At 39.9% G+C, this 27,001-nt stretch overlaps 1 protein-coding gene across 10 annotated transcripts in view; it reads left to right on the top strand.

Annotated features, from left to right (window-relative positions):
* Positions 1-27,001, top strand: part of ARHGAP12 (Rho GTPase activating protein 12) — a 68,768-nt gene that overhangs the window by 7,769 nt on the left and 33,998 nt on the right. For all 10 annotated transcript variants that reach the window (XM_081931646.1, XM_081931643.1, XM_081931645.1 and 7 more), the window contains exon 3: positions 23,424-23,687. In XM_081931646.1, coding sequence (XP_081787772.1) covers positions 23,424-23,687 — 264 coding nt within the window. The remainder of the gene's footprint in view (positions 1-23,423; positions 23,688-27,001) is intronic.

The raw sequence follows: 27,001 nt of genomic DNA, 5'->3' as shown, positions 1-27,001 counted from the left end.
AACATATGTATCCTCTTGCAGAAATTCTTATTAAATTGATAGAAATTTCAAATGGTCAATAGAGCGGAAAGCTTTTAATATTCTGTAGCACATCTGGGAGGTCAGTACTCGACACTGGGTTAGACATGCCATTTTTATTCACAGAGGTTTTGGTAGTTCTTATCAGCTTATTTTTAGGAATCCCTGAGCTGTACTACTACAACAACTGTAGTACAGATGCATTCAATGGATGCTAGCTGTTTCATGTCATCCTTGTTATTTTTTGATGTAGCAGCCATCAGTGATGATTGATACACCTTGAGTTGATAATTGCCTATGAGGGTTTTGATAAATTGATGTGCCCTGAACAGTGAACATAATCTTCATAGCACTTATTATGTTATTAATCCAAATTAGCTGACAGCCATCACATGTACCACTTTCACATTTTTTTAAAAAAAGTATTTATTTATTACTCACCCTTCACCCTAAGGTCCCAGAGCTGGTTACAACATTAAAAACACAATAGTAATACAACTTAAAACCTCAACAATAAGGGGTGTTCTCAAAATGTACCCCTCAAGTGTCAAAAGCTAGGGTAAAGAGATTAATCTTCAACGTTGTGTAAACTTCAGCTGTGTAATGAAGTTGAAAGATGTGCCTTTGTGGGGGGCAGTTTCACAGCTTAGGGCTGCCACAGAGAACGCAGTCGCCCAGGCTTCCACCCCCTGAACTTCCAAGGGCAGAGAAACTAACAATAAGGCTCCCTCTGCCCATCTCAGCACTCCAGGGGGTTTGTAGAGAAGGAGGCTGTGTTTAGTTGGGGCCTGAGTCATTTAAGACTTTAAATCAGGGGTCAGCAAACTTTTTCAGAAGGGGCTGGTCCACTGTTCCTCAGACCTTGTGAGGGGCCTGACCCACCCTCTCCCGAAAGGACCCCCCCCCTGCCGCCACTCACTGAACAGCCGCCGACGCTGCCTCGCCTTCTGCAGCATTGTCGCCATCCTCAGCCTCAGCCAGAGGTCTGCAGGGTGCAGAGCCCATGCCGCTGGCCTGGGCAGCGGAGGCAGCCTCCCTGCCACTGCTGCTTCCTCCCGCTCAGCTCTTGGCCATATGTGGCTGCCTCAGTGGGAAGGATGCCCCAGAGGCATCCGCGACTTTGGATTGGCTGCAGGAGCTTCGAGCAGCCAATCCGAAGCCAAAACCGCCACCCGCCCAGAGGCGTCCGCAGCTTTGGATTGGCTGCAGGAGCTTCGTGCAGCCAATCCGAAGTCGTGTCAGTGTTGCGGAAGTCAGTCCCCGTGCGGCGAGGCCTCCACACCGTGCTGGTTTAGCGCAAGGACTGACCAAGCAGGCAGCAGGGTCCATGGGCCACATCCAGCCCCTGGGCTGTAGTTTGCTGACCCCTGCTTTAAACACTAATGTGAGCACGTTGACTTGGACCCGGAAACAAACTGGCAACAGGTGTAGCTATTTTAAAACGGTGAAACCCCAGACAGATTGAAGTTTCTGAATCACCTTCAAGGAAATCCCCACATAGAGTGCATTAAAGCAATCCAATCTGGAAGTTACCAAAGCATGGAACATAGTGACCAAGTTACCTCTATCCAAATGGGGTTGTAGCTGGTGAACCAGCTGGAGCTGAGAAAAGGCACTTCTAGTCACTGAAGGAGCCTGAGAATCCAGTGACAAGTGTTGAATCCAGGAACATCCCCAATTGCTCTCATAAGCATTTTTTATTAGTGACTTTGGCTGATGTTGGTATTTCCAAATAGAAGCACTAGGGAAACTGTACTGAACAAGTTTGATAAAACTTATAATCAGAATGCAGGAGTTATACAGATGTCCTGTATGAAAACCACCAGCTCCCTGTGGACTGACCCAGTGCAATTCAAGAAGACCTGTTATATGCAATACAGTATGTAACAAATGAAAAGTGCAAACAGGTCAAACAAAGTATGGCAAGCAGTTCTTCTTGAACAACACTCACTTGTAGAGCCAGTTTGCAGTCTGGATAAGGCTCTTGGACCTAATTTTACTACTGGGTACTCAGGTGTCAGCTATATATCCATGCTGCTTGGGGGTGGGGAAGTGTCTAGCCTCAGAATGCTCTCTCTCATTCTCACTAGGCAAGAAACAGATCTGTCACAGTCTTAGACAACAGTCTTAGAAATTTGAAACTGTAACATTACAAAATGGGTGTAATATTTTATCTAGGTATGATGCCCACAAGCTATGTTACTTTCAACATAGCTATGAGTGGTGAAAAGCTGTCATAGCAATTAGACATCAACATTATTTTAATAAGCAAGAAAGACACCCTATAGCCTGGTTCATTGCCCTGCAGAATGTAGTAAACTATAAATATTGTAATAATGTGATTATTCAGTTTGTAACTTCAGCAAAGTACATCAAAATTATGATTGGGAGAGTTTAGGTTCAGGAAATCAAATTACACCAAAACTGGACTGAACTTCATCCCTGAGGAAAACCAGAACCATTAAATGAAAGTCTGTTGGAACTGAAAATGGAAAGAAAAATTCAGGCTAGTAGATCAGAATAAGAACAAGCAAACTTGTTTCCTCTAGATCAAGCAGATCTAGAGATTTAAATGCCTGCTAGATTTTACTGAACTACCCTCCTGCTTTTTTTAAATCTTTCAATAGTGACCATTGTTTGGCAGAAATCAGCTGGGTAGAAATTAAGGTCTTTGCAAGCTGTTCTTATGACTGTTTGTTGCCAGTACATGAAGTTCCAGGCTGCGTATGGTTACCTTGAAAACAAGTGTTAAGCTAAGTGAGTGTTAGCACTATACAGTGAATGTGAGATGTCAGTTCTCTTTATGCCAGTTTATGTGGAGGCCGAAGAGCGTTCTTTCTTCATTAGATCCTACTTTTAACAGGGTTTGCTGTCTGTGTCTTGCACATTTTAAAGTCTGTATAAATGCATTTTAGAAAATAAAAGAAGTTTGTGTTTGTTGTACACAAGAGAGTCTGTGCAGCAGCTCATTGTGGGTTGTAGGAATGCATTCCAGTTTTCTTTGTTTGAACCTATGAGAAGCCTCCTATCAGTTTTACGGGGGGGGGGGGGATGGGATTGAATTTTCATTAAATAGGTTGTGCAGCAGGGCATATACATCCCTTATGTTCCTGATTTTGCGTGGTCTGTGTTAGATTCTCACTGTAAATGTAGAATACCCAATGGCACAAGCATACACAAGCTTCAATAAAAAAGTGATACTCGATTCAGTGTTTTAAAAAAGTGACTATGTTTCCTTTCTCCTCTTTTGGTGAATGGTGAACACCACAGGATGTATTCTCATTTCACTCTGTTATGTGACCTTATGTTCCAATGGAACTGCCTTTATTGTGGCTGTCAGCAGCTCTCTGTATTTCTGTGGGAAGGATGTGTATGGCTTGCCTCTGCTTACTTGCTGTTGTGCGTGGTGGGATTATAATTGCAACAGCCTTGTTTTCTGATTGTGGGCACAGTTGCTTTCTTTTGGTCTCAGTTCCACAGCTGCATTGGGGATCCCTAATAAACACTATGCATTTTAAAGACTTTTCTGCCACACAGACTCATCTGAACTTTGGCAAGATTATTTTCTTCATCAGTGCCCTATCTTCATGTAGGAATTAAAAGTGACCAATGCTTGCTGGTGTTTTGAAAGCAAGAATTTTGCTGATTGTTTTTAATTGTCAAATTATTAAATAATCTATATCTAGCTTGCATAACCATGAATTCATGTAACATGTACATTGAAGCAAGCAGTACTTAATTTGGGGAAGGAAGAGAGTGTGAGGTGACCATTAGGCAGCTCCTTATTTGAATATACAGTATATATAACCAATGTTAAATCTCTGTAGGACTAATTTTGGTTTATCTGGCCTGTTGTTGTGGATAGGACTCTCACAATAATGCAGTCAGCTTCCTGCCTTCTTGCCTCACACCTATCATGTTTGGTGAAAGCCAGTTGGGGGAAGGGTGTTGATTAGGTAGGTCCAGGATGTGGTGAATGTGTCTTTACACGACAGAGTGGTGCATTCTGCTCTTAAACAGATGTGAAAGTGTGTTCACTCCTGAAGAAGCCCATCCTGAATCCTATGGTTTATAACAACTACTGCCTGGTTGCAAATACCCCATTATTGGGTAAGGGGATAGAGAGAGTGGTGGTTGTGCAGTTGCAGGAGTTCATGGAGAGTTCAGATTATCTAGACCCATATCAGTCTGGGTTTAGGCGCAGTTTGGGACTGTATCAGTATTGGCTGTCCTGATGAATGAACTATATTAAGAACTACATAACTTTTAGAAGACATCTGAAGGCAGCCTTATATTGGGAAGTTTTTAATATTTAATGCTTTATTATGTTTTATATATTCTGTAAGCCACCCAGAGTGGCTGGGGAAACTCAGCCAGATGGGTGGGGTATAAATAATAACATTATTATTATTATTATTATTATTATTATTATTATTATTATTATTTATTATTAAGAGTGGGACGGGGGTATGGGACATTGCTTCTTTTTCTTGATCTCTCTGTGGCTTTTGCTACCATTGACCATGGTAATCTCTTTGGCAAGCTCTGTGAAATGGGTATTGGGGGTGCTGTTGGACAGTGGTTCCTGTCCTCCCTGTAGGGTTGTATCTAGAGCATTGTATCTAGTTGTAAGGTTGTATCTAGCATTGGGAGACTGTATTTCAGCTATGGTGTATCTTAGTACAATCTTGTCTCTAGTGCTGTTTAATACTTGAATGCAGCCTCTGGATGTGGTCATTCAAAGTTTTTTTGGGGGGAAAGGGTCATCAGTATGCTGATGGCACACAGTTCTACTTCTCTACAACATCAGCGCCAGGAGAGGATGTGCATGATCTGAACCATTGTCTGGGTGCAGTGGAGAAATGGACCAGTAAGTTGTGCTTGAACCATGGGAACATGGAGGCACTGTGGTTTGGTGGTTCCCATGTCTACGCAGTTGGCTAAGGTCGGGGTTGTGCTCTTTGTCTCTGAAGTCCAAATTACTGCCTATAGCTAGTAAACCAGATGTAGCCATTCTTGTAAATTAGTAGTGTGGTCACAGTGATTTATGTATTGGCCACCTCAAGATTCTATTATTTCCGTGTGCTCTATGTTGGGCTATCTTTGCACCTGGTCCGACAGTTCCAGTTGGTGCAAAATGGTGCAACAGCTGGACTGTTGATGAGGACCGATGATTGCCAGCAGATACATGCAGTGATCAAAAGCATGCACTGACTCCCCATATGCTACCGGGCCAGGTTCAAGATCCTTGTATCTGCTTGGGTCTAGGATACCTTGGAGACTGGCTGCCAGATCCCTTATATCCCTGCCCAATCAATGAGGTCTTCGTGGGAGTCACTGTTAGTGGTCTCCCATGGTTCAGATGCATGGCTCATATCCACAAGAAGATCCTTTCCCTGTTGAACGTACGGGGCTTCTGAATTTATTCCAGCAAGCTTTCTAACTGAATTCTGATTTTATACCGCTTTACTCATTTTTAGGCTTATTGTATTGGGTCTTCTGTACGTTACTAAGAGACAACCGTAATTAAGTGGTATATACATTGTTGAAATAAATAAAAAATTATAACACAATAGGTAACAATGAAATTCTTTCTTCAGCCTGCAGTGCACGAGATCTTAGGGGAGGGAAAATGAGCTTCTGGACATGTTTCGTGCCAGAGGATGGACTTTTGGATTTGTGGCCACCTGTCCTTATCAGTAGGGATGGGGCAGAGGTCTTAAGAGGGAACTCTGGGCACTGTTGCTCCCGGAATGCTCTAGTCTCCCTTTTAAAATATGTGGTTGCTTTGAGTAGAACTGTTATGGTGACATATGCTCATTAACTTTTAAAATCTGTGTGAAGGTGCTCAGTGTAATCTTTGTATGTTGTGTAAAGGAAGTTCATGTCTGATTTAAATGCTTGCCATACTTTGTATCTAATGTATCATTTATAGAGAAGTTGCTATAAGTAGCAAGTTGGGTTAATAATTACAAATATAGGCACTGACCTATTTGCAAAGATTGCTCTGTCTTTCATCCTCTTTACTAATTGACTATTGCATAAACTGTGAGGGATTATCACTAGGCTGTGTCTTGCTTTGATGAATCTTGTGTAGTAATGATCTTGCAAACAGATTCTCTCCTACCACTGCAGGTTTACCTTGAAAATATGCACCTTGCTAAAAACTGTAACACTGCAAACACACACCCGTAAGACATATTTAAATATCTCTTTTGAATGACTGTCTCCCTCAAGTTCAGATTAAGTGTATTTAAAATGTGTCTTTTGTCAACATGGCTGATCCCACACCCCCAAGCAGGCCTCTGGTGGTGGTGAATTTTCTTTATATGCCATCTTTCTTTCCAATCAGGAGCAAAGGGTGGTATACAGCGTCAGTAAAATACAATAAAGTCAAGAACACCACACTTTAAAAACCTCCCTACATGCAACAGAAGAAGACATAAAACAACACTAGCATATTTCAACAGCTGGCTCCCCAGGGCATTTAAAGCCCAGGTTGACCTCCTTAAAGCCCAGGTTGACCGTGTCTAAAGCCCAGGTTGACCCCTAAAGGCCACCAGTGAGGGGAACAAACATGCTGCTTCAGGGACAGGGAGGGCTCCCTAATTCCTGGACCAGAGAACCCCATATTCACAGGACCTCCATCTTATTCAGCTTTAGTTCATTGGCCTGCACCAAACCATCATTCCCTCTGGACACTGGTCCCCTACCTGCACAACCTCTTCAGATGGGATGGATGGGTAGAGCTAATTGTCATCTACATACAGTGGTGCCCCGCAAGACGAATGCCTCGCAAGACGGAAAACTCGCTAGACGAAAGGGTTTTCCGTTTTAAGAGCTGCTTCGCAAGACGAATTTCCCTATGGGCTTGCTTCGCAAGACGGAAACGTCTTGCAAGTTTGTTTCTTTTTTCTTAACACCGTTAATACAGTTGCGACTTGACTTCAAGGAGCAACTCATAGAATGCAGTGTACATAGTAGCCTTTTTTGAGGTTTTTAAAGACTTTGGTGATTTTTGAAGCTTTTCCTAAACTTCTTTTGCAGCCATTTGGTAAGTTAAGCTTTTAAAACTTTTGTTTTTGGGGGGGTTGGATTTTGGGTTGGGGGGTTTGGAATTCAAGGACTTGGTGTTGGGGAGGGGTTTGCAAGAATCTGGAAGCTTGTGGTTTTTTCCTGCATTTTTATGATTTTCTGTGACCATTGGGCCACTCTGCTGTTTTTTTTAAAAAAAATTCTGGATTTGAATTTCTGTGTGCTGGGTGGCTGGGGGAACAGTTGGGCAGGGGTTTGCAAGAATCTGGAAGCTTGTGGGTTTTTTTTCTGCATTTTTATGATTTTCTGTGACGATTGGGCCACTCTGCTGTTTTTTTAAAAAAATTCTGGGTTTGAATTTTGAAATGCTCTTTACAGTATGTGTTACTTTAAAGAGCACTTAATAAACTCTTGTTGTACCAAATTTGGCTTTGTTTGGACTTTTTTTGACCATAGGAAGGCATTAATTGATTTTCAATGCATTCCTATGGGATTTCGTGCTTCGCAAGACGAAAAATTCGCTAGACGAAAAAATTCACGGAACGAATTAATTTCGTCTTGCGAGGCACCACTGTACTAATAGCACGGTGCTCTAAATCTAAAGCTCCCAGTGGTTTCATATAAATTAAGAATAGGGAACTTATGGCCCTCCTGATGTTGTTGGACTCCACCTCCCATCAGCCCCAGCCAGTATGGCCGAAGGTCCAGGATGATGAGAGTCATCCATCAACATTTGCAGGGCCTCAGGTTCTTCATCCCTCATACAGATTTTAAATGTCACTTTTGGTGGGGGGGGTTGGACAGGATGGAACCCTACAGGAACATAAAGACACATCTAGTCCAGCATCCTCTTCTGACAGTGACCAATGAGATCCCCATCAGAAGCAGCCCACAGCAGGAAATGAGTGCACTAGCATACTCGCCACTTGTGTTTCCCAGCAAGCAGTATACAGAGGAATACTGCCTCCCATAGTGATGGTAGAACACAGGCGGCATGCCTAGTCCTATCCTTCGTGAATTTGTCTAACCTTTGAAAGCCTTCAGGGTTGGTGGGCATCACTGCATTTTGTGGGAGCAAATTCAAGAGTTCATTTTATGTACTTCCTTTTGTCTGTCCTCAATCTTCCAACATTCAGCTTAATTTGATGGCTGCAGGTTCTAGTAGCATAAGAGGAGAAAAATGTCTTTCTCTCTGCATAATCTTTCACAGCCTGTATCATATCTCCTTTTACCTTTCTTAATGGTCCTCAAAGGGTATTGACCTATTATGATAAACAGTATATTTTTGCTCCTATATCACTTGCTGGATAAACCCCTTCCTATATTTGAAATATGGGCATGGTCCGTCCTATTTGTGCTATGAGTCAACAAGATTGCTAATTATGTTCAAACCTGTTGATGCTAATATATGGCTTTGAGGAACTGGGTTGAGCACCATCCTTTATCTTGTACCAAGTGGCAGATGGTAGTCCCTTTCTGTCACAAATAATATTATGCATCAGAATGATGGATTTGAAAGCATAGAGATTCCATACCTCATTACTTATCCTTGATTCTCAGTTGCGCTCTTTATTCTTTGTTCCATTTTATTAATCTGGCATTTTTGTTCTTCTACAAAAGGAATGAAAATAAAAATAAACAAGATGGAGGGGGAGGGGATGGAGAGAAGACACTCCATTTTGTTGCAACCAAAACAAAATGGGAGTGAAGTTCTCTGGCTAAATCTAGCTTAAAATTGTTTTTTAATGAACAAAATGTTAACTTGATTCTACATGAAAGAACTGTTTTATATGCATAATGACTCATAGGTTGCTTTTGAAGGTTCAACTGGAATTCAGGCTAGATAAAAGTCTGCCCACCAATATTTCACATATGTTTCTGAATCTATTAGTTTTAGTTAATAGTCAAATTCTTAAGAAACACATTAAGATTTGCAGATTAAAATTTATTTGATGTAGTCATAGCATCATTTGATACCTTGCAAGAAGAGTGAGGGAACTGGATCTGGTCAGCAGGCCAAATCCTTGTCTCAACACACTTCTGCTGGACAGGTAGGTGGGACTGTGCACCTGTCAATCTACGGATGTCACAGTGCTGTCAGATGACCTGCTTTTGACCACATGGTTTGAAATCAAACCGCGTCAGCAAAAATGTGGGTGCAAGGCTTCCCAAAGCCCAACAGTCAGCTGATAATTGGCACTTGGGATGTGATGTGCTTTACAAGCACTGTTGATCAGTGGTTCTTGCAAAGTCCCTTTTGTGCAAGCTCTGCCTTTACACCAGATATGACATTAGGTGTAGGGCATGTGGGTGTGGCTTGGATGAATCAGCTTCATGGGCCAAATGAACTAAATCAGTCCTGCAGGGCTGGAAATGCCCTGTCTCTGCCTCACAGCAGCATAAAGAACTAAGACTCTTAATTCTTCTGTAGGCTATCATTCTCATTAGTAGATGACTTGAATCTCATTTAGTTTTCTGTTGTGTGACACAAATTTTAAGCTAGGATAAATATGTGCTTAGGAAAGCAGCTAATACATGTTAACTAACTCACTGAAGTTAAGCTGTGGGAAATGAGGAAGGGGATTTCTTTAATTTTTTGCTGGGAACAGCTGTGTGAACTATGGTTTAATGGAAACAAGCTGGTGCACATTGCAAGCCTTGACATGTCTATATCATAGAATCATAGAATTGAGGAGTTGGAAGGGACCATGAGGATCATCTAGTACAGCCCATATATATGGTGCTATTTTTAAAAAGGGAAGAAAAGAAAAGAAAAAAGTTTGTATCTCAAGATAAATCTCAAGTGTTAAATGAAGCACAAACCATTTTTGTGTAAACCAGGTCAGTGAGTGCAATTAGAGGCATTGTTTTTCTAGTATAAGTATCAATGTAGGCATCCCTGTTTCCTAAATGTTTTGCGTGTATTTTCTTATAGTGTAAATATCTGGTTGAGCTAACCTGAGAGAGAGAGTAAAAGCAGTGTGGTTTACAAAGCTTTTTCAAGAAAAGAATGGTTTGAGATGGGCTTTCTTATATTGAGGTGCATTGCATGGTTCCCCCCCCCCCGATGCCAGACTTAAATGTGTGTTACATTTTCTATTCAGACCTTCTTCCAAGGAGCTTATCTAGCTTCTGTGTGAGAGGTAATGCTAAAGGAATATGATTTCACCATGTGTGATAGAAACCATTGCCCATATACAATAGTTTACTAGGTACCCTAACCATTTTAGACTATTTGTTGGTTAGAATATGGTAGCCCATACATGCTTTGTTCCAGACAGCAAAACCTTGGGAGCTTATGAAAACAGAATCTGTTTGCTTTCAGCTGCTTTAAGTGGCCAAATATGATATTGAGGCTAGAGGTGCATTGCAAATTGCTGACACCCACAGATTACTTTTATTGTTGCTAGCCAGACGACATGATCGTGGCGCCTTTAAGACACTGAACACTGAAAGCTTCTCTTGGTATCACTGTTATTAAAACACTTTATCAAAGGTGGCCTGTTGATTTTATGTAAGAGTCCAAGGAGCAGACTTCTTGAACTTTGGCTTTCTACATGCTAAACAGATTATTTCTACTTTATTCATGGTGGATCGCTTCTGCTGCGTATGCTCTCTGTAGGCAGCATTTGTTGTTTTCTGTATTCAGAAGATTATTTTGGCTCAACAATAAGCAAATGAAGAATGAAGATGTGGCAACACTAGACATGCAAAGCATTCAAGTAAGTCTGCGGACTAAGTTTTCTTTTTTTAAACTTCCTGTTCTGGCTCAGCAGGTTGGTGAAATGGGGGTTTTTATATGTGCACATGTGGAATTAGTATTAACCATGGTATTAACCATCTGCATTAATGTAAAATGTTTTGCTAATACCTTAAGGAGAATGGCAAGAGGTGGTCCTGTACGTATTACAATAATATTTGAGATACTGATGTAACTGTGCCTACATTTGAGGAGTTAACAAGTGTGTGAAATAACCAAGAGACACACGGAGTAATTGCTGAGAAAAGCAGCCCAACTTTTTCTTCTAAAGGATACACAGATATTTTGGCTCTTTGTAGTTTACATTATTTTAAGAGAAAGAAGGCAAAATACTAATGTTTAGAACTGTTATATTTTTATAGTTGTATAAAATGTCATAAGCAAATGGTAAATTGTGCCTCCTTGTTCTTTTGTACTGGGTTCGTTGGTATCCCGCTATCACTTCCAGGATTGGCATGTTTTTTGTCCAATGTAGTCAGCCCTTTTCCTATCTAAATAGCTATTGTGGTGTCATTAGAATTTCTGTTTGCATACTTTATATCTGGCAGATTACCGGTACTTTTCTTTTGGCCTTTTCATAATGTGTTAATAGTTTTCCTCAGTATTACTCAGTGCTGTGATAGGTGGCCTTCAACTCTTTTGGAAGTAAGTATCATAAACAATTTGCCAATTCCTTCGTTCATTTCCATTGATGGTGGTCTGGGTGTTGTGTGTTAAGCGAGTTTGGGAATTGTAGCATCTCAGAAATGGGAAGTGTGGAAGGAGACGAGAAACAAGCCAGAATGCATAATTCAGGCTTCAAATAAACATTGAAGACAAGAACAGTAATAAGTTACTGGATGAGGTAGATAACCCCTCTAATGCCAGAATCTGATTTGGGCATAGCTTGAATAAGCAATTGATTTGTGGACAGAGCACAGTTAAAAAATGTACATAGGAAAACCATCTAGTGATAGATGACCTTTGCAAAAAAATGAAAGTAAAGAAATGCTATACTGCTTCATCTGATGCATTTTTTTAGCCTTATATAGTTCAGTTTAGCCATTTCAGCATATTCCCACATTTTCCTAATCCATTCATCTGTCTTTTTTTTTTTTCATTTGCAATAATTTGTAAAGAATAATCAGGCAGCTGTTAGCATGTGACTGAATAGTTCTGAATGTTCTCCTTTTAACGTATATATCAATAGTGGATCTAGGCTTAGATATTTTAGTATTTTTTAATAATTATATTTGTTTTATTGCAGAATTAATTTGTGGCAAACTATGAATTTCTATATTTTGCTTGCGTTGTTGGGAATGAGCAGACAAAGATTATTGCCATTGTGTTACAGCGATGCTGATATAAATGAAATCCATGTTCTTCCTGCCGAACACAAATCAATTAGATTAGTCCTCTGTAGGTAAGATAAAGGGCATATGAAGGAGGGGAACCCAGATTAAATGGAACATTTTTTTAAAGAACAGACTAGGTTGATAAAAAGCTTTACAACCAGGTCTGGTTTATATCTGATTTTGTATTCCTTTAAAATGTTTACAGATGTTTTAAGACACCAGAATTTTGTTTGTTTTTAAATAGAAATAGCATAGTTTAAGATGAAAAAATGTATTTAAAATTTAGACTCATATTCCCGTTATTCCTCTTTTTGTTTTGTTTTGTTACGGTGGTACTATTTTCATCTTAAAAACAAACCCAAAATCTGCCTTTTGAGATGTAGCATCATTAATGCAAAAACAGGCAATGTCCCCTATTATTATAGGCTTTTTCACCCTTTGTTACTCTAGGGTACACCATGTTATGAGTTACCAGAATCAACCACTGTGGGGAACCTGTTTGATCTTACTCACCCATATTATATTAATAGAGTATCTGAGCTCTACGCTAAACTTAGTTTCCAAATGAAGGATATTTATGACTTTGCCTGCCAGTCGAAAATGGATATTTGTTCTCCATCTCATGCCAAAGCCTTAATCTACTCTGTAACTACTAGCTCATGCTTCTGGAAAGGTTGGGCATGTAGGTTTGCTGTAGACGTAATAATTGGTCTATTTACATGTGGCTAGATTAAGCAACCCTGTTCCTTATTTGGGGATTCCTTTCCATTTAGCTTCAGAACTAAGTAGTTTGCAGTGCTTGAAAAAATTGCACCAGAGTTGCAAATTTATAAAAATTAGGGGGAAATGCTTGAGTGAGAGCAGGGAAGTACAGAAGCCCACAATGTGTTTTCAAACCATGATTAAGAGACTGGTTTCTATCTGCAGCCTGGATATGGTCTGAAGGCATATGAGACTACCACATTATTGAAGCTAAGCAGGTGTGAGGTCTGTTTGGATGGGTAAAGCACTTGGAAACCACACATAAACTGCTTGGTAGAATAAAAATGTACCGTAGTTAAAATATTTAGTCATATAAATATGCAGATTGTCCACAGATTGTTGCATGGCTTAGAATTAGCTGGACTATGCAGTTGCTAGTAACTCCATGCTTTCACCCAAAACTCTGCATTTGCCATGGAAATTTGGGAAAGTGCTTCTTCTCTGATTCCAAAACACAACAGTGTGGCTGTAGAAATTTCACCTCCCTTATATTTGGGGACCAGGAACTTCTTTCAGCTAACTGGTAATACATGTTCCTCATGTACAGATTGTGTAAGAAAGACACATTCAGTTTGAATGCTAGAGGAATACCATGGGATGAGTCCGCAGAAAGCAAATTCCACAGTATTTCTATAGCATTTAAAGGACACTAGTTGTATATCACTGTGGATATGACTGAACCAAAGTTTAGTACATAGTAGGTCTTTTGTCTTCAGTAGGAAAATTAATTGTGTGATTAACATCTTGGCTAGATTAGAGCTGTTGTTTTGATGGCTGTAGGAAGCATTTAAATTCACTTTTGTTTTGAATTACAAAATAGGAAACTTGATTTCAATGAATGATCTATGTTTCTTTTCTCTTACTGAGTCACTAATACTTTTAAAATGAGTCAAATCTAGCTCAAGTTGCAAGAGTAGCTATGCTTCTAGTTTTTGTAAATTTCCCTTTTCGGTAAACCTAAACATTATTTATGTTCCATCTTTTGATTCCATCTTTTTTGGCTGCCCTCTGTGACATTTGACATCCCCCCTGCAGCCTTCTGAAAGTTTGTTAAGCGAGGCTTTGGGAAGGAGGAGTAAGGTCCCTGACTTGGCCTTAGAGTTCCCCTGTCTTCTTCCAGAGCCTAGTTAGTGCTTTTCCTGCTTTGTGAAGGAGTTGGGAGGGCTCAAGGACTCTGCCAGAGCCCCACTCCTCCTTCTCAAAGCCCTATGCCTCACTTAGCTGGGTTTGGGAAGGCAGCATGCGAGTACAAAGGTGGACATCAAGTTTTGGCCTCCCTTTCCTCTCCGGTGCAACAAGACTATGTGCAGCTCATGCGTTCCATGTCAATGTACTCTTGCAGCCCACTTGGTAAGAAAAGTTGGATTGCCCTGGTACAGAGGAACAAATGTCCTGCATCCCTTCAGCAATGCTTGATCTGTTTGTGTTATTATACAGTGTGTGTGTGTGTGTGTGTGTGTGTGTGCGCGCGCGCGCATGCCCGCACATGTGATTTAAAAATGAATTTTAGGACAATCACTCAAGAATGCGGGGATCAATAGCTTTAGGATTCAAAACTAAAGATCAGTTCAGGGAAAAGCGGGAGTCTTTAATAGGTAATTATAATCTTTAGAAAACCTAAAGCTGTATTTATTTTTAAGAAGACTTTAGAATATCGTTGTGTCTACATTACATATCAGTCTACCTGAGATAAGTTATCTGAATAGATATATTTGAGGATTTTTTTGAGCTGTATTTTCCACATAGTAATTAAACATTTCTGTACATTTTCTATAAAGCGTAATATATTCATGTTTTGTTCTCAGATAAGCAACAACTGTTTCATGTGCTTTTACAAACTTGGTGAATGCAAAACCTTGCAAGTGAAAAGTTAAGGTATAGGGATTTTATTATTTTGCATAACATATACTATTTAGAATTTGAATGCAACACTAGAAAACATCGTAGTTCCCAACCTCACAAACTTTGCACTGGTGGGAAGTTTAGGTCCTCTTTTTGTTGAGGCTTAGTAATGGCAGCTCTTATCGAAAGCACAGTTCTGTTTAGCAAACCCTGCAGGAGGTGTACTTCAGGTCCACTGTAATCACTCCAGGGCTGTAAATGTTGGGGCAAACGGCCAAGTCCTTCATGTCCCTCTGTGTAATTCAATCGGAATTTTAAAAAACACAAGTTCTATACTTAAGTTTGGTTATTTTTGTAGGGAATGTGTAATTAGTAGAAATAATGAGTGGTGAAGGGAGGAGGTTTCTATTCTTGTGAAAACAAAGGATTTGGGTAATGAAACCTATTAACGTGCCTAAAAGTTGATACATAGATTTTGATAGTCTTTTTACAGGTTGGTACAGTATGCTGCTGAGTAACCGCTGTAGTTTAGTAGTGTTTCAAGTAATCCATCATCAGGCAACACAATAGCCTGTGCAGGACTGCCCAATGCATTTTGCTTCTGGAGCTACAGCAGCACATAGCAGGTGCCTTTCTTCCAGCAATCAAAGTGCATAGTATGCGTCTGATTACAAGTAGTAGGGAATCAGAGGTGGGGAAAGTGCTATCGTGCTCACCTCCAGCTTGTGAGTTCACATCATCATTTTTTATTTTTCTATCTTACAATACTTAAGGCGGTTTACAAGCTGAAGAAACAAAAAATGTACAACTTATAACAATCTAATGCAATACAAAAATGTGATAATAAAACAAAACTTTTAAAAAGCAACCTACATCAAAAAGTAACATTCAACAATTATTAGAATAGTACGAAATAATATCTACATATAAAAGTTAAATAGAAATCCTCTCAACAGTTACAATAAATACTGTATTTTTTGCTCTATAACGCGCACCAGACCATAACACGCACATAGTTTTTAGAGGAGGAAAACAAGAAAAAAAATATTCTAAACGAAATAGTGGATATATGATTTTTGTGGTTCATGCTGTGGCCACAGGCATGTGATCTGACAGTGAGTTTGGAGTAGCCCAATGCAAAAATCCTGAGGATCCATGTGGATCCATGCTTTGTAACCACGGAGGAGGGAAGGAAGGGGAACCATGGATCCTCTGCTCACAACTGCAGCAGATCCCCCCCCCCCGCCACCCACAGGCATTCGCTCCATAACACGCACAGACATTTCCCCTTACTTTCTTGGAGGAAAAAAGTGAGTGTTATGGTGCAAAAAATACGGTAATTTCTAAACTATAATCAATAAAACAGTGGCAAGCCACAGTACATAAAATAATACAATACAAATGGAGAAGCAGAGACTAGAGGGTGGGGCAAGGCAGGTGGAAGGAGGCCTTGCCTGATGAAATCTCTCTCCTCACAGTTCTTCCTCCAGGCACAGCTTCCTTAGGAGGAGTCCCAGGAGGAGTTCGCACAGAGAGAGCAGGATGCTGGACTAGATGAGCCTTTGGTCTGAACCAGCAGGGCTTTTCTCAAATGTTTATGTTACCCAAGATCAGCCAAGTTCTTATGGCACTTGAGGGAGAAGATTCCACAAGCATTTTCCTCCCTCCCTCCCTGGCAGTGAAAATACAACCATAATACATGCAATAAAGAACAATTTGCTACCTTTTCATGATACACCAGCCATGTGAGGTGTTGGCCTGTTTTCTGCCTAATAATAGGACTTATCTAAGTACCTTTATACTAAATTTGCAACTAGAAATATTGGCAATGAAGTTTCAAAAGCATAATGATTATCCTGTGTTATAAGAAAAAACTGCTCCTTTTCCCTTATGGGGTATCCAAGAGCCCCTATAGAGTCCTTAAGTTGGTTCTCTATCGGTAGGAGAAAATAACAGGCCAATCAGAGAATATTGAGAAGCAAAGCAGCTTCTAAGCCTGATCTTCATTAAACTGTTGCAACAGGATGCTCACTCACCACACGTAGGAGGAAGGAGGAACCCAGAACAATGGTGTGCAAGCCCTTATATAGACTTTTGAAATTGCCCACCCTGTAGCTCAAGACCATCCCCCAAAACATCATACATACATCACAGAAGGAGGTGGTCTACAACAGAAACCCTGTCTGCCAGGATACCTGATAATGGCCAGTGATTGCTTTACTTGGGCAGCCCGGCCATTCTTTTGTGATGGTAAATACTTTAATTCCTGAATCCAAGTCACAGGCTCACCCTATTCATACACAAAGGTGCCCTAAAGACAAGTAAGCAAAAGACAATGGAGAGGCTTTCCCATTTCCTTCCTCCTTGCAGAGAAACATTTGAGGTCAATTTGGGAGAGTCAAAATGGTTTCAGGTTTGCTCTTCTTGTAGAATTTCAGACACATGGTTTATATACTTACGTATGTGTTTGCCTTGTAAATTTATGAACATTTAATTTATATATTTGAGACCTTAAATTCTTATAACACCTCTGTGGTGCTTTAGCACCCAACAACTAACTGAACAACTAACTGTAAATCATTTGCTGCCTTTTCCTAAAGAAACCCAAAGGAAGAGATAAACTGTAGACTTCAAGCAGGATGGTCACTGACAAAACTTTGGACAGGAAACTGTCAGCTTTCAGCAAACCACCAGAATTACTGTTTGTGAAGCTTAAGAATTCGCTACTAAGATCTGTTCTGCCTCCAGTATTTTCCTCATTTCATTACTGTGCTGAAGGGCACTGGCGGAGGAAGAGGGGTTCAGGGGGAGTGCACCGCCCCCGGCAGCGCGATCCCGGTGGGGTGCCATCGTGGCTGCCCCCCACCTGCGCTGGGAGCCATGCCCCCCGGGACCCATGCCAGCCACGCCCCTGCCTGCTCTCCACCCCCCACCCCCGGTGCCAGAGCATGAAGCTCCACCACTGCTGAAGGGTCAAAACTTTAAAGGTCTTTGATGACTAAAACGACACTAGTTGACTAGCAAGTAATTTCCCACGAATGCTTCCTTTAAGGAAGTAACTAGTACTTTTTGTTTTTTGCTGAAATAATAGACAGATCAGATCAATTGGATGGGGAAGTATATTTAAGGCTGGAATGTGTAATTTGGATATTTTTCTGCAACACATTTCATTGATGTTTTCTTGAATGCTGAAGTTTTTCAATTGCAATTTGCTATTTGATAGTATGCAGAGATCCAATGCACTTTCAGTGAGAGTTCGTATTTTGTAAGCCCTTTAATGAGTTGCCGTGCTGCTTTATTACCCTATTACAGTTTTTAAATGAGAATGTTCTCCAAAGAGTTGCTGTTCTAGCTGATCCTCTGAATGCTGAGTGTGGTTTTATAATTGAGCCACGTGAATGTGTGTGAATGTTAAGGTACCCAATAATTGCTTTGTCAGCTGTAAACTATTCTTGCCGTCTCAGCTATAGGGCACTGTTGGTTGAGGCATTTCCTTACTGATGAGGGCTAATGGATCGATGATGCACAGCATTTTATTATTAGTAAAGTGACTTTACACTAAGCCCTCACAAGATGTTTGCTTGTATCTGTTTGTTTTAAATGATAAAATACAAAGTGACTCATTTTAGCAAATCCGATGACGTGGTTCTGTAAAATACTGCTGCTGAGGAAGCTAGTGACTTTAAATTAGAGGTCCAGACAGTTATGATTAGTTTGTTTGCTTATTTTTCATACTTATAGCCCACCCTTCTCTAAATGCCCCCAGGGCAGCTTACAAAAAGCAACACAATTAAAGTAAGTTCAATGTACATACAAATAAAAATAAAACCACAAAAACAACCATTAGATGAGTGGTCAGGGGTTTCACACAACCAGCTTTAATTACCCTTACATTTCTTGGCTAATTAGAATAAATGATCCTTAGTCTTCGCTGTATATATTTGATCCACTGACCTTTATATTTTACAGCAGGGGTGGGGAACCAATTTAACAACTGAGCACACATAAGTGTAACATCATTTATTATAGAATGTATGGAATTACTATAAAACAATCTCACTAGTTTGGCGTCAAGTATAGCAACACCTTCAGTTCTGTACAGAATTGAACCTGGAACCATCTGCATGCACAGCATCATCTCTACTAGTGAGTTATGATAATTTCACCCTGGGACTAGAGTCTTCAGAGAAGGCTGGAGTCGAGTGCTGTTGGGGCAGCAAGATGCTAAACACAAACTAGGAGAAACCCACTTAGTCTCTTGCTTGCAATGTCTTCATGGCTGGACACATCATGCCCAGAAGAAGGAGAATGTTGCTAGAATGGTTTCTGTTTGAGAGGCATTTTAATTAGATTAAAGTCTTAATTGGCTGATGCTTGCAGCTTAGCATAATGCATATGAAATATTTTAAATCATGCAGATTGGCTTGTGTTTAAAAGATGAAACAGACATTAGTCTTAATATGTTTCCCATGATACTGCCTTCTCCATTAGGATGAGAAAAGTTGTGCACGCAAATCAAATAAAAGTATTTTTGTAGGAATTGAAGCATGTCTTGAAATTCATTGAGCTATCCTACTGTGAGCAAGGCTAGGAGCTGCTCTTTCAGAGGTTTCACACTGGAAGAGGAGGCTCCACTTCCTTCTGAGCGTTCGGTGACTGTAGGGAGTACTTGGATTCTGTCAGGCTTTCCCTAAACCTCTGGATAAGGTAGTGCAAAATTTTCTTACTTTGAAACTTCTTACCCTAAGAAGTTTAAGCAAAAATATAGTAAGTAATCCTTTGACTTTGTTTGTATTGGTTGAAATGGGACCAAGATGCAAGGATTTGTTTTCTCCTACTCTCGTCTTTTCTGTTTCTTTTTATTTTCATGGATAGATATGATTGGGGTTTCTTTCTGCTTACTTTAATCTGGGAGGTTCGTATCATAACCTGGTTCACACATTGCCTTTAACCATAGTTAAAATAAACTTAACTTGGATTCCACTGATGGGTTTGTTTTTCTGTTTTTTGGTCAAACTATGGCTTGTTTCCTGGCAGGACCAAGGGAGGGGTGAAACACCTGCGACTGCCAGTAGTATACACCAGAACACTGCTAATAATATTAAATAATTAAATTATGTTCATTAATTGTAAAAAATGCTATAAAATGCATTTTTAAATCATGTTAAAGCAAAGTTATTTAGGTATGGTTTAATATGATGTGTAAACTGGGCTATTGTTTCACTTTCTCAAAGGACAGAATAGAAATAAATCTATTCAGGTTTGCTTCATCTTTTGCTAGAATAGAAGATTGAGGAAAAGCTAACTAGGTTAAACTGGTTTTGGTTCGTTAGCTCTACATCACTAAATATCATCCTGTGTGTGTGTGTGTGTGTGTGTGTTTCTGTAACTTTTGTGTTTTGTGTAGCATTATGTGAAGGAATGAAGCAAAACAGAAGAATTGGCCCCATATTGCTCAGGAGTAAATGGTGTATTAAGTGGTCCAGGTTTGCTAGGAAATGCTTTACAGATATTTCAAACATCTGCTGGGGTCCACAGCAACACCATTGGCCCAGAAGGGCTAAAAAAACAACCTCAAACTAAAATTATTTAAAGCACATGGAGCATATAAAATACTGTAGGTGGTTTGGAAAGCAATTAACGGAATTAGTGTTCAGTTAATATACAGGTATTGGGCTCCACAGTGACATCTAGTGGGCAGTCTCTTGCTTGTTAAGAGTTTTTAAAGAAATAGCGAATTTGAAGTGTTTTGCTTGCTGTATCATTAGCAAGCTTTTCAACATGTGCAGTCTAATTTAAATAAATCAGATCCAAGTATTAGGAAAAGTTTTGCTCAGTGAATGGTTTGTTAGAACCTGAATCTACAGTGTACTGTAGTTAAACCTATGTTGGTGCAGACCCCATTGGTAACCTGGATGGAGGCCACTGGGAATCCAATTTAAGAGTAAGATATAAGTTTAATAATCAAAACATAGAAGTTGAGTGTTCTTACGATTGAGGAAATGTTTTCAGGATACCCCAGGTAGTATTTCAGAATTCAGAAGTACCAGGTGACTTTGTCGACTTGATGGAGCTGAAAGTATGTTGTGCCTTCTTGGTGGGGCTTAATGTAGTGACTGAGACAGAGCTGTGTAAATAAGAGTGAACATACAAATTGGTGTGGGATACATTAGGAAATGGCTACTGGACATAATGGTTAATAAATGATTCTTGCTGTTCAGAATTGGGGCATTCCAGATACTAGTGCTAAAGACAAATAGGACATTTCCTATTTCCTCTCTCAGAAACCTTTCTTTATAATTAAATGTCCTGTGGATATTATATTTCCCTGTTGACATTAGCATGGTGTAGTATCTTTTTCAAAGAACGAGCAAATATACTAGTTTGTTAATGCACCACAACCCTATGCATATTTACTCAGCACTCACTCCCACTGAGTTCACTGGGACTTAACCCCTGATAGATGTGTGTAGAATTGCCACCTAAAAGATAAAGCAATGGAGAGTATAATTTGATTAGCCTAAAGACATGCTCATTTTTATGGTGTCTTTTTTTATTTAGAACCAAGAATAAACTTCAGCTGTGCTAATTTCAGCGCTCAGAAGTTGTGCTGTATCAGTGAACACACCTAACATCTGCATACATGGAAATTGTGATTGCACAGTTCAAGGGACATTGTGCTGAAGAGAGGGAGCTGTGGTAAAGGTTAAGATAAAATCTCCAGTTAACCACATCCCTGGCTGTTATGGTTGCTGCAGGCCTCTTGGGTGCGTCCTTATGCAACCCCTAATCTACCTGCTATAAAACTTACATAAAACGATTAAGCTGAAATGAATAACCTGACATATTAAAATCTGCATCCCATGCTGGCCTAATATTGGCCACTAATATAAAACATGCACAAAACAGACTCTGACTTTGGTAGAAATGGAACTGCTTTACAGATCATGGGTTTATGCAATTGCGCTTCTTTGGTGTGGAATAAATATGCAACACTGTTTCCCCTGCAAGTATTAACCGAAAACAAATATCTGTGAGTGACAGATAAGCAAAATCTCACACCACTGGTAAGAACTAAAACCCCCTACTTCTGATAGCTTGTGGTTCTGGGGATTCATTTATAATAAAGGGATGAGTCATATACAGACTCCAAGAGCATCCTTAACCAGCATCATGCAAAGTTGATCCTGTGGGTTGCAGCTTTTGTTGCACTGGATATTCCTTGGTACAGTGGATTTAGGTGTGCTAAGATAAGATTGGATATCTACTAGCTTGTAGTGTACAGATGATGAAATGGACAGGGTTTTTTATAGCATATTATTCACATTTTCATAGAACCTTCTATGATCGTTCATGGTTTATTATGCTTCAGTTTTGAAAAAGAAGGATGTTGATTCCTGTATGTTTTGAATTCTTGGGATATACAGTGGTAGAATCATCTTTAATTTTTGAGGGTAGGTGAGAGAATTCTTCCTGTGAAACCTGTGGAGGTTTTTGACCCTTTATAGAGAACTGTTCCCTGTATTATATTTGTCTTTGCCATGTTTTTTAAACCCTTGACTTCGACTCCTGAGTTTGAGACCTTTGGATGAAGAATGATGGAGAATTTTTTTGATGTCATTGCTTGGCTATTCACTGTACATGTGTACAGTCATACCTCATGTTACGGACGCTTCAGGTTACGTGTTTTTAGGTTACAGACCGCGGGAAACCCGGAAGTACTGGAACGGGTTACTTCCGGGTTTCGCCACATGCGCAGAAGCGCTAAATTGCGCTTTGTGCAGAAGCACCGAATCACGCCAGCGTCTGCACAGACACGGTGCTTCAGGATGCAAATGCTGCGGGTTGCGGACGTCCCTCCGTCACGGATTATGTCCGCAACCTGAGGTTCCACTGTATAAAGTTATAATAATCCTTTCTGGCTCAATTTCCACTATGACAAGTCTTCCAGACCCCCCCCCCCAATGTAGCAACTTACTCTGCACAAAGGCTAGCGGTGTTAGCCCTAGTGCTCTAGGCTAAGCTGTTGCATTCCGTTTTTTCTCTTGTCCAAGACTTCAGCTCAGAGCAGACCAATTCAGGACGATGTGGGCATCTTCAGAGCATGCCATGGAGCACCCAGCCCCTTCCAGTTTGCTTTTTTGAAATTGAGTGACTAGTTTTGTTTGTTTTGATTGATTGATTGATTGATTGATTGATTGGAGGGTCATTTCCTTTGAGGTGGGGAGGGGTTGCCTTTTTCATGGTTGTCAGTTTTGGTACAAGAGTGCTGCATGTTGTTTTGAAGAAACCGTTCTGAGCATTGGCTGGTTTTTCTTCTGTGAAATGGATATTTTGTAGATCTCCAAATAATGCCCCTGCACTCCAAAAAGATGAAAGCCTCTGTCTAACACTATTTAGATATAGTGTATGTACTGCACTTGGAACCTTTGGGTTGAAGAGAAGAATGCAAATTTAACTAATTTAACTAAATCTCAGCCTCTTTAAATCCATTGGTTACCTTTTTCTTTTTTAGCAACTTCAGTTTATTTGGCTGTTAAGTGTTGTAAAAATGTCTTGTGATGAGATATTCTTTGGAGTTTAACACATATTCTGATGTACAAATTTTGCTGCAATGCTCTCAATGTTACTATCATAATATTTTAAGTAAAATGCAATTTCTTTTGTTGCAGCCAATCACACCACCAAGCCAAGGAAGGCCAGATTCACCAGTTTATGCTAATTTACAAGAACTGAAAATATCTCAGTCTGCACTCCCACCTTTACCTACAAGCCCTCCAATCCAAATTAATGGGGAATGGGAGACCCACAAAGATACTACAGGACGCTGTTACTATTACAACAAAGGAACACAAGAGAGAACCTGGAAACCCCCACGTTTCACTCGGGATCCAAGCATAAGTAAAGCAGACTCTGTGAATCAAGTAGATCAAGAGGTAAGTTTAATTGATGCTAACAGCATCCAGCAATGATGGACAAACTTCAGTTAAAGAAACCCAACCAACCAGTGGTTTTAATTTTCCCACCTCAGTTATGGAACTATTCATTGAGCTTTTTGTTTTAGTTTATTGAGGAGGATATCGGAGCCAAGTCTAATCAAATGGCCCTTGCTTAAAAGTCATGCAACAGAAGCGCTTGACCCTATTTCCCCCTTGCTTCAAAAGAGGTCCGGGGACAGCGGGGAAGACGCACTGCGCTTCCCCGCTATCCCCGGAGCTTGCGGGGCAAGCTTCGTTTTGCGAAGCAAGCCCATAGGGAAATGCGTCTTGCGAAGCGGCTAAGAAAACGAAAAACTCCTTCGTTTAGCGAGTTTTTCGTCTTCCGAGGCGTTCGTCTTGCGGGGTACCACTGTAGTTATAGTTTGGCTTACAGTGATGTGTAAACTAAACCATAATGTAGTAAGAGCAGGGGGAAACCCTTCCCAGTTTTACTGATGTTTACATCTTTAACATGTTATTACTGCAATAGCTTCTTGGTTTCCTTCTCCATGGTCTCTATGACTTTGAATTAGCTTCTTATGTCTAGTAGTATGTGTGGGTCTTTGCCAGATACTCTAAAAACAATTTTTAGTGTCGTGACTGATGTGTCTTAACATTAGCAGAAAGAACAGAAGGCCTTACTTCTAATGAAATGTGTCTATGTGTCCAGTCAATGTTTATGGGCTTGTTGGCAGGGGAAATATTGACAAGCATATGGAAAGCAAAAGGGAAGAAGTGGAACTGAGAGAAAAGAGCTGTTAATAGCTTGGGGGGAGGGGGAATGTAAAAAGTATATTTATTGTCTAGAGCATTATTACTTTTGTGTGTATCCATGTGTGTGATACTTTTTCTTGCGCTTGTTTTAAGGTGGCATAGACTTGCCTTCCCCAGTTTTATTGACTGACATTTCTGCCTCTTCATTGTTTGTTGGGTTGGATTACTGGTATGTCATCTGATAATTTTAAAATAATTAAGCATTTTTAGTTTTGTTACCTTAGATTTAACAACATTAACTGATATCTTAAACCTAAGTTAACAAAATAAAGTTATTGAGGGTCTTTAATAAGAGATGTGATTCTCCTTGAATTAGATTTTATGTATTCATCACATGTTTTGGGAGTGCCCAGAACATCTTTCAAAATGTTTCAGGGTTCAACTGGATTTTTTAAAAAAATCCCTAAAGTTGAGAATAAATTATAACCATTTCACTAAGTATCTGATCCCCCCCCTAAATGCCTTACTTTGATATACCGTAGATTTTTAAAAATTAAAATGTATTTATATGCTGCTTTTACATAATTGTGCTCAAAGTGGCTCACAGAGTGAAGACATATCAATATTTGTATACAACAAATGTACAAATTTGTAAACATTTAATAAATTGACATTTGTGTATGCATTGGCTATAGTTAACAAACAAAAGTTTTTTCCTAAATTTATCAATTATTTTGAAATTTAGAACAATTATCATAAAACAAATACTTTTAGTTATCAAACCTTTCATTAATTCATATAACTAAAAATATAAAACAGCAAAATGCATAAATATCAAAATATTAAGCTTTTAAATAAATTACATTCATCTATCAAAGCTACTCTTATCTTAACTGAATTTAATGTATCTGGACACGACTAAACAATTAAACAACAGCAACATCAAAGCAGCAGCATTTCACTACATCAGCCAAAATTCCAGGTACATTAAATTCTGTTAAGATAAGAGTAGTAGAACACTTGACATTCTTCAGAGGTTCAGTAGTATGAAATTTTGAGGGGTTTCTTGATTTTTTCCCAGTATTGTTAAATGAATGTCCTGCTTATAGTGGTTGCTCTTCATATTTCATATTTCAATTTCACTTGAAATTTTGATTGTGCCATATGTAAAAGGTAAAGGTAAAGGGACCCCTGACTGTTAGGTCCAGGCGAGGACGACTCTGGGGTTGCGGCGCTCATCTCGCTTTACTGGCCGAGTGAGCCTGCGTTTTGTCCGCAGACAGCTTCCGAGTCATGTGGCCAGCATGACTAAGCCGCTTCTGGCAAACCAGAGCAGTGCACGGAAACGCCATTTACCTTCCCACCGGAGCGGTACCTAACTATCTATTTGCACTTGACATGCTCCCAAACTGCTAGGTTGGCAGGAGTGCCATATGTAGATCTAGATGAAAATAGAAATATATATTCAGGCCTATTCCCAATGCTCCCCAGTGTAGAATTTTCCTTTTTCACAGCTTCTGCATACTGTGCTAACTTCTTCATAGCTACCCAGTATGACACCAAGGTCTTGTTCCTGTCAGTCACTGGCAATTCAGATCCCATTAGCATGTATGTGAAATTACCATTCTTTTTGTCCCAATGTGCCTATTTTCCATTTGCTATTTTACTGCTCGGTCACTCAGTTTAAATGTATCTTTTTGGAGTTCCCAGCAAACACTTTTTGTTTTAACCTCTTCTATCAGTTGGGTATCATCATAAGAACAGCCCTGCTGACCAACAACCCTTCTAGTCATGCATCTCACAGTGGCCAACCAGATCCCTTTCACCAGCCAGGTTGACTACCTCACTACACATCCCTAGCACTAGATAATTTATGAACAAGTTAAAAAGCACAGGTCGAAACACAGAACCCTGGGGCATTGCACTTACTATCCCTCTGGTGGGGGAACTGTCCATTTCTGCTTGCTGAGCAGTGAACATTCGCAGGGAAAAATTGATAGGAAGACAGAATGATAAATATTAAGTGTTTATAGATCACACTTTTCATAAAAATACTACATACATGCATAATTTTATTTGTATGCTGCCCTCCCACAGGTCAAACCATGCTCACGGCGGCTTAAAACATTAAAAGAATGCATAACTATAACATTTAAAAAATATACAACCAAACTGAACAATTTTCACATAAATCACAGGGTCTAAGATAAAGATATAATAAACCAACAGCAATACCCCCACCAAACAATACCCCAGCCCAAGGGTATATCCCCAACATATGGTATACAATGTACAAAATTACAGTAACTTTGATAAAAGCTTGTTTAGGAAAAGAAATTCCTGTTTCAAAGGACTTTCTGAGTAATGGATTTCAATAGATGTCTGAAAGTAGGCAGGGGTTATTTCTTCCAAGTCTCTACTGGCAGGGAGTTACACAGGTCTCAGGACCTGCCACAGTAAAGACACAGTCCTTCGTAAAGGCCAACTGAACCTCATAGGTGTGAAGAACCCACCAGAAGTTCCCAATCAGAGGATCTCAATTATTAAGGTGGAACATA

This window comes from Podarcis melisellensis (genome assembly GCF_964234715.1).
Source record: "Podarcis melisellensis genome assembly, chromosome: 12".
Classification (NCBI taxonomy): Eukaryota; Metazoa; Chordata; class Lepidosauria; order Squamata; family Lacertidae; genus Podarcis; species Podarcis melisellensis.
The sequence above is the reverse complement of the archived record's forward strand: the minus strand, read 5'-3'. Positions and strand labels throughout refer to the sequence as shown.